The sequence below is a fragment of the Thunnus maccoyii genome, chromosome 17 (genome assembly GCF_910596095.1).
Source record: "Thunnus maccoyii chromosome 17, fThuMac1.1, whole genome shotgun sequence".
Classification (NCBI taxonomy): Eukaryota; Metazoa; Chordata; class Actinopteri; order Scombriformes; family Scombridae; genus Thunnus; species Thunnus maccoyii.
In genome coordinates this window covers 18900398-18914056 of record NC_056549.1, presented here as the reverse complement: position 1 = coordinate 18914056, position 13659 = coordinate 18900398, and the positions used below count along the sequence as shown (strand labels likewise).

The window sequence follows — 13659 nt, the reverse complement described above, 5'->3', positions numbered from 1 at the left end:
CTTTTCATCACAGTTTATTTAACACAGAGGGACCATAATGTGTGTTCAAACAACATAAAGTTTGAGCAGCACAGTTGGTTTTTGGAATGAAAATGAAAGTCTATTGCTTGTGAAAGATTTTATCTGAATGTAGCAACATTAGGAGCAAAGTCTAAATGTCCCAAAAATTGGAATGATACTCAGGTACAAATGATCCATAATATACTAATGATAATTGGTTTGCAAATCTCCACTGAAATGTTTCCAAATCTAACACAGCAGATGTGAATCCGATGTCAAGTCAATGTCAAATCCTATTTAGATACTTATGACCAGTGTATTTATATGCTACTCATAGCTGATGGTCCTGTCTATCTTGCCTGCATGCTTATGGCCAGTGAACTGTTATTTTCTCCCTCTTTCCCTCTCACCTGCCTCTGTCCACAATCTGTTGTTTTGACATTTCGACCGATTTTTAACAGTTGCTGTTCCAACTGGCTTAACCAACCTGTGTCTGCTACTCAAATCTTCCATTAGGTTGATTAAGTAGATCTGGATCACGTGTAGAAGCTTTTGCTAGAAAAGAACGTGGCAGCAGGGGAGAATATGATATGATTCATGTTTTTGGATTGCTGTGGTTTCCATAGCACCTTTATTCAATCTCTCACAGTTCCTGAGCAAATATTGGGTCTTTTATTCTTTGTCTGTATACATACAAAACTTACACAGTAACGTTTAATGAATTTTGGTGAATACCAAAAGGGTGTAATAAAAAACCAGTATGAAGTTTCAAAAACACAAATAAACAAAAATTAGCTGTCAGAAGCCATTACATAATGAAATAAAAATCTCACAATTGAAAATTAACAGACCTATACACACCTTGAGTGCCCATTCTTACAGTTTTCAGTTTGTGCTTTGGTCCAATGTCACTGGTTTGATTGTGTGTGCATTTTGATGAGATAAATAACACTGGGTAAGGACCTGTCTCTGGGATACTTGGGAATAGTACAAAGGACACTTTCTGACAAGAGTTAAACTAACCAGGAGCACACATGCTTCTTTTTCCCTCATATACAGATTGCTTTTTTATAAAAAGTGCATTGTAATGATATACAATGAGTTGTTTAAAAGTACTATATTCTCTTCCTGTGAAGCTGTAATAAATTCGTTAGTGGTGTCTTTTTGTTGTGGCAGGCAAAAGTCTGTTTGTACAGGCAGGGTCAGTGAAGGTGAGAGCCTGCAGCAGGATGCAGAAGGGTTGCCCTTGGTAACAATGTCGCCTCCTCCCCTGTGTTACCATTTCCCAGGGATGGGCACCCCGCATTCATACCACCCCACGAAAGGATGGGGTGTACGCCGGCCAATAACTCCAAATGAAACAGGCTCCTGTCTGTAGGCACGATAAAACCCTGTGACAGAAAAAAATAAAAATGCTATCATGTACCAGAACACTTGAAAGCAGTAAAGAGTGAGTATGTCAGGATACTGTCAGCATTTAGCACCTGCTTGCAATCATTTAGTTATTTGCTTGACTTTATGACAATTCTGAGGTCTCACATTATAAATGTTAAGACTTGCAATCTACCATATCTTTCTGATCATCAACAAATCCAATGAAAAGACCAAAATCAACTATGAATTTTATTATAAATACTCAACAAATGCACTATTTACTCCTTATCAAGTAACGTTGCTGAACAGTGAGCTGTGAAAAAGTGAAACTATACATTTGTGACCCATTTTAAGATTTATGTCTTCAGTAGAAACTTATGATCGCTGGGCTGAAGGCCATAGACAGAGTTCGGAGGTCGTAAAGTGTTAAAAGATGGACTAACACTTTTTTTGTTTTGGTCTTTTCATGCGATTTGTTAAGAGTAAAAGAAATGTAAAAAACACCAACCATATGCTTTTGATATACAGTATGTCAAAACAGAGTACTGCTTCAATTTTATATACTCTCCCTAGGTGAATTCTGGGATATCTGGGACCAATTGGACATTTTCAAAGTCGGCAAAGACTAAGCAAATTGAAAGCTGTGAAAAGAAAGATATTGTGAATTTGGTCATTTCTTGCATTCAAAAAGATGCTGTTTAATAGCTGACTCCCAAGTCTCTGATGTCAAACTTTCCTTGAACATACCAACAAACAAAAGGGTTTCAAAACAAAAAGACAAAGCCATGTATGATCTGCCAGTAAATGTCCTGTGATAGATTACTTATCTCAAGAAAGTTTCAAGCATTTTCATAATGTGCTGATTTGACCTGAAACCAGTAATTGCCAGGAATTTACAACTTCAATCTAAGAAGTTATGGTATAATTAGAAAAATGGTCTGCACAAATGAAAAGCATGTGTGAATTGGTTCTAAAACATGCAAAACCACTGGTAGGTCCTTTTAGCTAGTGTTCATTAAAATATTATTTTGCATCTGTATTCTGCATAGATAAGATCGATGCAGCTGGTTAACTACCGAGCCAGAGAGCCAGATCACTTGGAAAAAATGATAATGATAGATCAGGTTTAAATATGATGGCCACAAATGCACCGTATGTGTGCAATCTGTTGTTGTTTACCTTGTGCTGAAGGCATATTATTTGAGAGGAAGGACGGGCCTGTCCTTCCATCCCTGTAGGAGTCCACAAACTGGCAATGATCCTCCCCCTGTCCAAATGTGTCTCCTATACTGTAAAAGGGCTCTGTGGAGGGAAGAGGGGTAAGTGGGCATTATAATTAAGGAATATTAAACTACAAAACATCCAGTGCAGGGGTGGAGGGAGACACACAGATTTTGGCAGATGCCACTGAAAGCAGCGCTGATCGCTACTGATTAAACCTAGAGGTAATGTGATGTTTTACCTCTAAGACCGTCTCCCATGAATATCTTGTATCGCAGAGAGTTACACAAAACCACGCCGACAAACTTCCTGTACCATGTCCGCTTGACATACTGGCTGCCCTTACAGGAACTGTGCATCGGGTTATACTTGAAGGTATAGGGGATCCAGATAGGCTCTCCACCTGAGGAGCAGGGTGAAACAGAAGAGGAGATGTATCATGAAAGAGTGACTGAAATCAATTTTGTAAGAAATGTAATGCAAGGTTTTCAATTAGTATATTATTATCAAAGACAGTAAGTGTATTTCCATCCACCTATTTGTATTTGCATTTTCAATCTGTGTATAAAGAACGGAGTGGAATTTGAGCCGAATTATCACAAAAAAGTTTTTACTTGCAGCTGAGGTGGAAAAGTTGGTGTGTCGATAAAAAAATAAATGTAACAAAGTGAAAATGAAACAGACTTAGCAAATAAATCATGACATAAATAGTGATTTAAGATTCACTCAAGCTTCCACTCCACAGAAGAGAGGAAAAATGATGGCAGATGAAAACATCAGATCTATGTGTGGACAGATCATAATGCTCGTCAAATTAATTTATAAAACAAACAAAAATGCCATATGTTTTCTATTGTTTGAGGTTTGACTGATGCTCTTTTAATGACATCATCTAGTTATGCCAGATTCTCCTGCCATAGTTTAATGGGACCGGACTGGAGAATTAGCAGCATCGACTGTTTATCTTGATGCACCCAACCCCTGATGTCAGCATACCAGTATTGAATGAACAATGATTTGCTTTTTCTTTTGCAGATCTTCTGGAAATTTGTTTGTGCTTAAAGTTGGAACCACATTTGGATGGAAACTTGATGGTTACTATCTTGGTTTGATATGATATATCTAGTTCCTAAGGTAGCCAGAGGGCACAGAGAGTAGAAAACACAGATTTAATTTTTTTAATATATAAAGATGCAGCCAAATGCAATTTACATCTTGTAACATAGGGAGGAATCCGGGAAAATAACAGAGGAGGTTATACTGTGTGTATAAAGGTATGATCGTTTTTTGTTTTTTTTGGGTCTTATTTGTATTTTGTATGCAGTTTCAGTGACTGTGCGTTAGTTGGTGTCAGATTACAATAGCCACATACGGTAAACTAACGAACAAATGAACAAAACAGATCGACTCAACAAATCAGCTAATTGAAATACAACTTCACTGCTCCGCCTGAACTAGCACTATGATATCAACTAACGATATCAACAGCAATCAGTGTTTACCAGTGTGTGCTGTCTAAGTCATTCAGCGGGATGTCTTTGCTCTTTGCATGTTTTTGAACAGAATGTGCAGGCTTGATGACTTTAAAGTAGAGATGTGCAGTCAAGTGTATGGACTTACCAGGTGGTCTTTCAATGAGAAGAGGATCATCTGAAAGAAAGAATGCGATCATTTCACAAGGGAGGAAAAGCACACAGACAGACAAGTCTGATGTATTCACCTGATTATGGGAATGTAAGATTCAAAATCCTCATAATGCAGTGTACATCTGGTAGCCTGCTTCCACTTCAAGGATGGTTTTATGTTTAGATATCTTGCATTGTAATAAAATGAACATCACTGTGACATTTTTGTGAAGCGCTTGTATATTGCACGAATTTTTTGTATAGAAGAGAAAGAAAATCTCGAGCCAGTTTGATTGAGGTTTGAACTCTAATTAATGGGGCGTCTCAAAGTTTATCTTTGCAGGCACATGATACACACCTGATTCGGTGACATAGGTGAGTGTATCGCTGACTGGTCCCAAACCAAACACATTCTTGGCCTGGACTTTGAAGTAGTACCTGAATGAAAACAAACCATGAAGTAGGTATTTAATGAGAGATTTAGTAGTTGAGTTTAATAGAAGTGTCATTCTGCCACTGTTGTTGTGACTGGGTGAAGGTTAAAAAAAAAAATGTTAATGACCGTAGCAGAAGACTGGGCAGGCTTTAGTCAGGCTGATTTAAGAGTAGTCTGTTTCATACTCATATGAATCCAAAGTGAGCGCAGCACAATAAAATGGTTATTTGGCTCATGTTGAAGGGATACGGAGAGTGAAGGAGAGGCTTAAAAGAGACATCTAGACAAGTGGAGATTAACAGATAGGAGGAGAGGATAAGAATGAAAGACAGAAAATAGGAGGGATGTGGAAAAAGTAAATCACAGGGATAGATGTATGTTGAAGAGTGGATGAATTGGAGGAGGTTAAAAGAGAGGAAGGAAATCTCTTTATTATATGACAAGCTTTCTCAAAAAAGAGCAGAGCAGAGTCGTGCAGTGAGCTCAGTTTGTCTTCGGGTGGTGGAGGAATAATAAAATCCTACTGGATTAATAACAACACCGCCAGTGACAACTTTGTGAGTTTGCAAACTTTTCCACAGTGGATGGCAGATGTGTTTGCGTGAGCGTGTATTCTATTCATGCAGGATTGTGTGCGTATGTGCTCTCCTCCACTCTGCAAGGTCACACACAGTAAGTTCATGGTCTGTCAGATTGTAGCCAGAAACTTTCACCACGGACAGCCACGAGGCCTGGATCCAATCACCGCAGCCACGTGACAACAGTGACCAAAATACATAGAAAGAGAGAAAAAAGCAAAGCGGCTGCAGAGAGGTGATGTAATGAAAGAAGAAATCCGAGAGGGTAGAAATAAATGAGACAGAGAATAGACTTCAAAACATTACATCAAGACTAGCTAGCCATGTGAGACTTTCAATACAGAAATCTCCCCGCTTCATCCAGAGCACCACTCTTTGTGTCCTCTCATCAGATGAAAAGTTACAGTATGTTGCAACAGCACACGCTGCAGGCCAAATTAAGCCTGATGACATTACATGCTACTTAGTATTAATGACAGTTCAGCCACAAAAAATAGTGAACTTAGATGTATTGTAAAGACATTAAATGACACTGATGTGTGTTTGAAATATATGTTTTTATCTTATACATAACCTTTATTCAATTAGAGATCAAGATCTCTTTTGTAAGGCAGACCTGAGTACAGCATAAGAAATAGGTACTACTAGAGGGAAGACTAGGGCTGCAACTAACGGTTATTTCCATTATCGATTAATCTGCTGATTATTTTCTTGATTTATCTACTAATTGTTTGGTCTATAAAGCACTAACAGTGAAAATATCCATCACAATTTCCTGGAGCCCAAGGTGACATCACCAGATGTTTTGTTTTGTTCTACCAAGAGTCAAAAATTTTATGTAATGTAAGACAAGGAAAACAGCAAATTCTCACATTTGAGAATTTGGCATTTTTGCTTAAAAAATGATTTAAATGATGATTGATTTTCTGTCAATTGGCTACTCTGATTAATCAATTAATGGTTGCAGCTCTAGAAAAAACACACAACAAACATAACCAGTCACACACAAGCATGTATAGACATCCCTATTTTAAAGTTGAGAAGACGTGTGATATAATGATGCAGCTTTAGCAGGATACATATACAGATATGACTAAATCTTATGAGCAGAACCACATGTGAATCCATGGAAAGAAGTCCACATGTGAATGTGTACATATGTGGGTGTGTGTGTGTATGTGTGTTCAGTACTATAGTAGCTCAGCGGTTCTGGCCACCAGAAGGAGCCTCGAGCACGGGAAATGCCAACACTGTCCCATAATCCATCCCACGATCGACTTTAACCACGAGACACGCGCTATCTTGGAAACAAAGTGCTTGCCAGGGAGGGAAAGCCTCTTCGCAGACTCTTGGAAAACTTAGCAGCTGCATGCAACTCTGCTGTTTGTGTTCAGAAGCAGGTGTTTGGTTTTCTACAGTTAGCGATGAGACGCCTATCATAAGATCTCAAACAGATCTGCGCTTCCATCGGGTGTTCCTGATGAACTCACACGTCTGAAATTACCGTATCTGTTTTTACATGTTTAAATCACCACATAATGGTTGGATTACTTGCTAAAAAAGAATATATATCTTTACTTGGATTACCATGTGGGGAGTGACCACCTTAGGACTTTGTTGGCTATGGGTCACAAAGATGTGATTTACTTTGCTCTGAGGGCGTCTCAGACAAGCATGAGTATAAGCATCCAACAGTTTTCTTACCCTTATACTGTTGAGATCAGTGTCAGCCAGGTTTTGACATCCAATTGGCAACATTCGCATAAACACAGAACAGACACATATACATGCATATATGAACTCATACACAAACATGCAGACAATATGCATGTATTGTGCGTTATATGGTGATGGGATAATGGTATAAATAATCCCCAGCAGGAGTAAACACCCTAAAGCACCTGCAACTGAGGCAGCAACCTCATCACAAACATTACACACAGGTCAGGGTAGAAGAATCTGGCAACCAAGCAAATCCTCGTCCAGGTTCTTGTTTTCTATGACTCCCATGTGTCAGATGATACTGTGAATCACTGAAGCATTCTGCATGTGCACGCATAAACAACTCACCAATTGTATGCATTAGTATGCAATGCATACAATGATATAAACACATGTGTTACCTAGAGTTGGGTTTGAGATTCTCAACAGCCAGGTGTGTCCCGCTGGAAGGGTTAGTGGACCATCTGTTGTTGAGCACATCATCATATGAAGCACTGTGGACCATGTAGCCTGCAGGGAACAATACAAAATGAGGGACAGAGCTTACTAGTTGTTAGGGAAAAAAATGGAAATCTGATGTACTGGAGCACCTGCAAAGTTAGAAAAATATTTAGAAATGTATTTAAGTGAAAGAAAACAATACACAAAGGTTCATTGTTAAATGCAGTATCTCTAAAATGTAGACCTTCTACTGCTGAATAGCAAACAAAAATGTTTTGCTGTGCCAATATTGGACTTAAATGATCAATGACATTTTAGTTTGAATCATGTGCTGTTGATTATTTTGTGAGAGAAGCTGCTCTCCTGGCATATTCTGTAGCTTATGTTGACCATGCTCCAACCGGTCTGTCTCCTCGTCTGTTTTCTTCTACTTCTCAGTCACGCAGACTAATCCTTAAAATCCGGTAAGCAACTTGAGGTCACGCGCCCCTCGATCATTCACGTTAAAAGTATGGAAACCAGCACTGCCGCACATCACACTACCAACTGTTTCTGTTGGACTTTTGAGGGGTTTCTATTTTTATTGGAGTCACACCAACACAGCTGGCTGCTGACAGGGGGAAAGGGAAATACTAGCTACTTTGTTTTTCTTCTTTCCGTTTTTCATTCTTTCTCCATTCTACATTGTTAAACTGAAGTTTGAAAGTATTCATTTAAGTATTTAACTTGTTGCTTTTGCCTTCAGTTTTCTATTTTTCCCTACTTTAGGTAGAAGTTAATTCAAATGTTTCACAAGAAATTTTGGCCTAGAACATTTACATTACTCAGTGATTAATGTGTGCATTTTTGGCCCAAACCTTTAAGCAAAAGATCGGTAATGCATCAGAGTAAATAGAACCAGAAGCTGGTTTCAGGTAAGAACCCACAACATCTCTTGGGCCGACGTGCTAACAGCTGTTTCCATCCACTTGTTTTGAAAGCCGTGACCCATAACTCGTAAGGCATGGTTTTGCAAAAGCCCTGATAACTAAAACAGTGCCTTGTGATTGGATCTGCATGTGTGTGTCAGATAACGTCTGCTGTATTTACAGTAGTATATATTTGCAATACTATAATTTATTGGGAAATTCATATAAATTCACAGGAGAAGTTCATATAACTGAAAGTTCAGAGAGTTTTGGCTGACTTACTGTATCTGTGATATCATAGGTAATTGCACAGAAACAAGCTCCTCTCCTCTTAATATCTAACATCAAAATCACTAAACTTGAAGTAATTAGCCTCGGGAATGCAACATAGTATGTCAGATAAAACAAATTCCCAGAACAAAAGTATTTCAAATGGGAGAAAACAGTGATTGGGTGCCAAAATGTCCAGACAGATTAAGCTCTGTATTAAGCTGTATTACAGTAATACAGAAAGTGTCTAGATAGTGCATGAGCAGAGAAGAAACACCAAGGAGAACAGATGGAAAGACAGAGAAGAAGAAAACACCAATGACAGTACAGACCATCTATCTGTTTTACACATCAGAGCACAGACCAGTCCATAGCATGACCAGCAGCTTATGTTTGCTTGCCAAAGAAAACACACTGCCTCTCTTGCTGGCCAGACAGCTACCTCTGATAGTCCACCACGTCTCATGCAGCAGTCTTATCTTTACTCCTTTTTTTCCCCCCATTGTGTCACTTTCTAGGTCACAGGAATTTTGGCTTTCCCTGAGAAACTCTGCGGGAGCTGAGAAGCCCTAGTCCATGTATTCAACAGTCTGATTTTTCATGATTTACTTACAATAAACTGCTGGAGTGAGTTATTAAAATCTGAGTCAGGATGCTGGTAACATGATTAAAGTATCTGTTGAACCACAACAGATGAATCATTGATGAAATAGAATCACTGTATGTCATAGGTGGTTTCAGACTTCACAGTGAAGAGTGAACACATATATTTACTTTTATTTCACTTTTTATTTGCTTTTTTTGCCTTTCATTTTGGTGTATAGATAAACATATCAAATCACTTGCAGCTTTAAAGTGACACTTTGTCAAAAGAATTAGCACATTTTTATTATTACAAGTGCAAGATTTAATTCATAAGCAATAATATGGATCGATGCTCAATTAAATACACTCAGGGGTTTTGTTGCTGCCATTACTGAGTCAGTTTGTTGACTTTATGACTCTTCTATACTTGTGCTATTCTTATACTATGTTTCAGCATTCAGTATTATCTCATAAATGACACTTGTGGACACAGTAGCTACTACTGAGCAAAAGTTACATAGTCTCACTTTAAAGTCCAACTGAAATCTGAATTCTCTTCACTTTTTGTGTAGTAAATAGAAACTACTAATGATACTGCAGTTGTGCACATTTTTCTGTTTTTCAAAAGCGGATTAAACCTAGTAATCATTTCCACAAGACATTTTCATTCATGTTATTTCAACACCTGCCGAGTCATCAACAGCTCCTGCCTGCTGAGAGCTGTGTCTATCCAATGTGTTAAAAAGTTAGTTAGTGTTAGCTGTCTCTCTTTCATGGGTCCATTAATGGTCGTAGCAAATGAACAGACAGTCAAAACTCACTGCAAAAAGTAGTCCATTACAGACACCTAACAAGGTCAACTGGTTAACTGCCTGTGTGGATGTTGTAATTGAAGAGATCATGTAGGATGACCACTGCTCCACCCGGCTAAATCTTTGTAAGGTGCTGGAAGCATCAGTGAGTGCTAAGAGTGTCCGTTGTGACCAAATATTCATGCTCACTTAAGAACACTCTTTACTTCTTTTTCATAATTATAGTTTAGACCAGATAAGTGCACAAGTCAAAACAAACACTAAGGATGTATACCCACACAGATTTCTTAGCAAAAATTAATTTCAATTGCAGTTAGACTTACCTGACACCATATCGTCCTTCAGTGGACGGCCCCAGTCCAGGATAATAAATGAATGGCATCCCTCCATGGCAACCACAGTGAGGTTATGGGGCTTGTGTTTGGGAGGCTGCTTCTGATTGGCTACCAGGCTGTCCTTCTCTATCAGGTTTTCTAGGACGTCGACCTGAAGGTACTCCAGAGCCTCTGTCAGGGAGCAAGGAGCACCCGGGTCTTTCTGGATGTAGTTCACATAGGGAGCTGAGGGCAGGAAGAAGAGATGCAAAGGAATCTAGTAATTTATTTTAACTAAATGAATATAAGAAATATATCTTCTAATGTAGGGTTTTCATGTATATACATATTACTTTTTTTGTATTTATAACGCTCATTGATATCCTCAGGACAAATCAGGGTGCGTACAAGGAACACTTGTTTTTCCAGCTCCTATTCTGTCATTTTGAAATTATTTCTGGTTTGTTGTGACTCATTTTTTGGTGAAAGAGTCAGATATTAGCACAGTAGCATGATGTGATCATCTCCGTTTATCTAGTCTTTGCATTGTGTCCTCTCCTCTGCTCTCTTTCTTTTTTTCGTTTGCTTTCTGTGTCTCTGGGTATGACAGCTGGACCTACAGCTGTGAATACTTCTGATATCTCACAATTCCTAGTCTGACTGGGATTTGGAGGGAACCACTTGAGTCTGGAGTCACTCCCACCTCCCCAGATGATTGGCCCTTAGCGCAGGCCAAGAGTCTACCACGTGTCAGTATCTACACATCAACACACGGTCTGTTAGTCTGTATGTGTTTAAATCAACAAACTCCTACTGTATGTACACATGCTTTCATATGGCTTATGTATTACGCATTCATACACTGATAGACAAGATCTGTTGCCACAGTGAGCAGATTTATGTGTCTGTCTATACACAGCGTGCTTTTAAGGCTGCAATTCTATACAGCATCCACATGTTCAGGATCTTTGCCGGCTCTTGCACTCGGAAGATCCAGATGTTTTCCTTTGTTCATGTGTTCAGTTTTAAATTCTAAAAACACCTCCCTGAAGAGACTCATTGTCTTCCAAATCTAAAAACACTGACGAAAACTGGCGTGTGTGAGTCTGACATAGACCAAATATCACTGGGAAACAGCATCAGGACAGTTCACATGTTGTCAGCTCTAATATCAGTCTAGTCAGGCACAAATTAACATTCAAATAGTCTAAACATCCTGGTACTCATTTTCTTGTCCAATGTGGCAAATTCTATCCATCTGGAACTTACTGTAAAGCAGATTCACGCAACTGCTTAGAATTATTAGTTAATCATTTTTGTGCCATGTCCGCCTTGGGCTAGATTCATTCAGACCAAGCCTGGACAGATAAAGAGACAAAGGGGAAGTCTCTGTCAGACAGTTCATGTCAGTGGACTGGCAGGCTGCTGAACTGGACCTAAAATATATTAAACTAATAAATAGGAAAGCGGACGTCTCCACATTGAGCCAACAGACTCTTCTCTCTCTGATGAGGTCAGCAACCTTAACTTTTATGATTTCCACCGCTTTCTGCCGTTGCCTGTTTTTATCTCGGGGCTTTGGAGAGCGATAGCTTTCAGATGGCTTCCTGTGAGGTATGTGATCACGCGATAGTCATTGTTTACCAAGATAGATGGTGTCCAGAGTTAGCCATGTTATTGTTCCACTGTTGCCTCTGAAGCAGATAATAGTTATAGTTCTGACACTGCACTGATAAAGACACCGTCATAAATCTTCCAATTTATAAGGCTTCTAACATTAAGTGACAATGACAAGTTGCATTTATCCTGTCAATAAATTGTAGTGTAGCTTTTATTCAAGGTTTTATCTGCAAGGTTACTGGCTGTAGTCTCACATTAAAGCAAATGGGCACCTTTGCATCCAGAATGATAAGAGTTTATACCATTGCTAAGCAGAATCCTTTATTCTGATTGGCTGGAGCCTGAGCATCATTTCCTGATAACTGCATGGCTCGGAAGTAGCTGTCTCATCAGCATTCTAAATTAAAGAGGCAGTCCACCAGTTTTACATGTCAGATCAATTTACTAGCCATAGGGAATACTACTACTTAGCCTGTGAAAACAGTTGTACAGTTTTTTCCTGAGGCTCTGACAAAATTACTCATCGAACATCTGTTGTATATCTTGGCATGAGCTGCATTATGGGAAATGTAGGATCCAGTGTTTTTGGTAGTTGGCCCATCAGAGAGGCTAAAAATCAGGATATCTCGGCTTTCACTGTATTGATTTTTAACATTGTTTTTTATAACTGTCTTTTGAGAGTTCCCAAATTTTACGGAAGTGCGAAACTAAATGTACTAATGATACTAATTTCAGCGTTTACTAGCCTACAGATTCTCCACCACTTCTTATTGTAGTAGGTAAAGAAAGGTTCAAAAGTATGGCCGAAGCTTACATGCACTTTTAAGCCTTGGCTGCAGGTAATTGGCCATGCTATAAGTGGCACAATCCACGGCGACTTGTATAGTTAAAAAAATAACACGTGCTGTGGGAGAAACAATTTATCATTAATTGAGCGGCTGAAACCAGACAAAAAGCGGAGTAATAAAACAAAGTAATATTGAAAGGACCTTTGACATTATGTAGTTTTTAAAAGGTTGGAGTCAAGTCGACGCTGTTTTTATTTCTGTCAAGAGAATATTTTGGTCTGTTTATGCAACCAGATGAGGTGATAAGGTACGAGAGGCCAAAGTAAGCACATAAAAACAGTAAAAAGAAAGCAGGGGACTGAATTTACAGGGACCAAGAAGTCTGGAGACCCTGAGCAACTTTGTTATTGTGATCTAATTAAGGTTAGATGACACCAATTTGAATGAATCACTAGTACTGAGACATGCTTATTGATTTTTTCACACAGTAATACATATACTGACTTGTCACAAAACAATGGTGGAATGCTTTGATGTTTTTGGGTACCAAACTGTAGCAGTGATGGCACTGACTTTATGACATGGATGAGGGGAAATATGACTTACACAACAGGAAAGTGTTTGTACATGTTTCTTTTTTTCTAGGTCAATTGTTACTGTAAGGTCTGTGAGAGGGCCGTATGTTTATGAGGTATTGCTGAGAAAGTCAAGATGGAGGTCCAAATTTATTACTCCTCTGCAAAACCAAACATAACTCCCATTGACCGATCATTATTTATAATGCTGAGACAACTTTATCACACACTTACAAATGCCGACACAAAAAAACATGTGATACTGAGAAGACAAACATGCATGGTGAATCATGCTCTTTGGCTTTCTTAGCAAGAGACATATGCTTTTTCTTATGCCATCAGGTATGTGTCTCTTTCTGGCATGTAGACTAATCTCAGAAAAAACAACAG

General features: G+C 38.8%; 1 protein-coding gene across 2 annotated transcripts in view; it reads right to left on the bottom strand.

Annotated features, from left to right (window-relative positions):
• Positions 1–389: 389 nt before the first annotated feature.
• Positions 390–13659, bottom strand: part of fndc1 (fibronectin type III domain containing 1) — a 41986-nt gene continuing 28716 nt past the window's right edge. For both annotated transcript variants that reach the window (XM_042390927.1, XM_042390926.1), the window contains exons 15-21: positions 10296–10532; positions 7358–7466; positions 4579–4658; positions 4216–4245; positions 2837–2998; positions 2554–2676; positions 390–1391 (exon numbers count right to left, since the gene is read on the bottom strand). In XM_042390927.1, coding sequence (XP_042246861.1) covers positions 1276–1391; positions 2554–2676; positions 2837–2998; positions 4216–4245; positions 4579–4658; positions 7358–7466; positions 10296–10532 — 857 coding nt within the window. In that variant the 3' untranslated portion in view covers positions 390–1275. The remainder of the gene's footprint in view (positions 1392–2553; positions 2677–2836; positions 2999–4215; positions 4246–4578; positions 4659–7357; positions 7467–10295; positions 10533–13659) is intronic.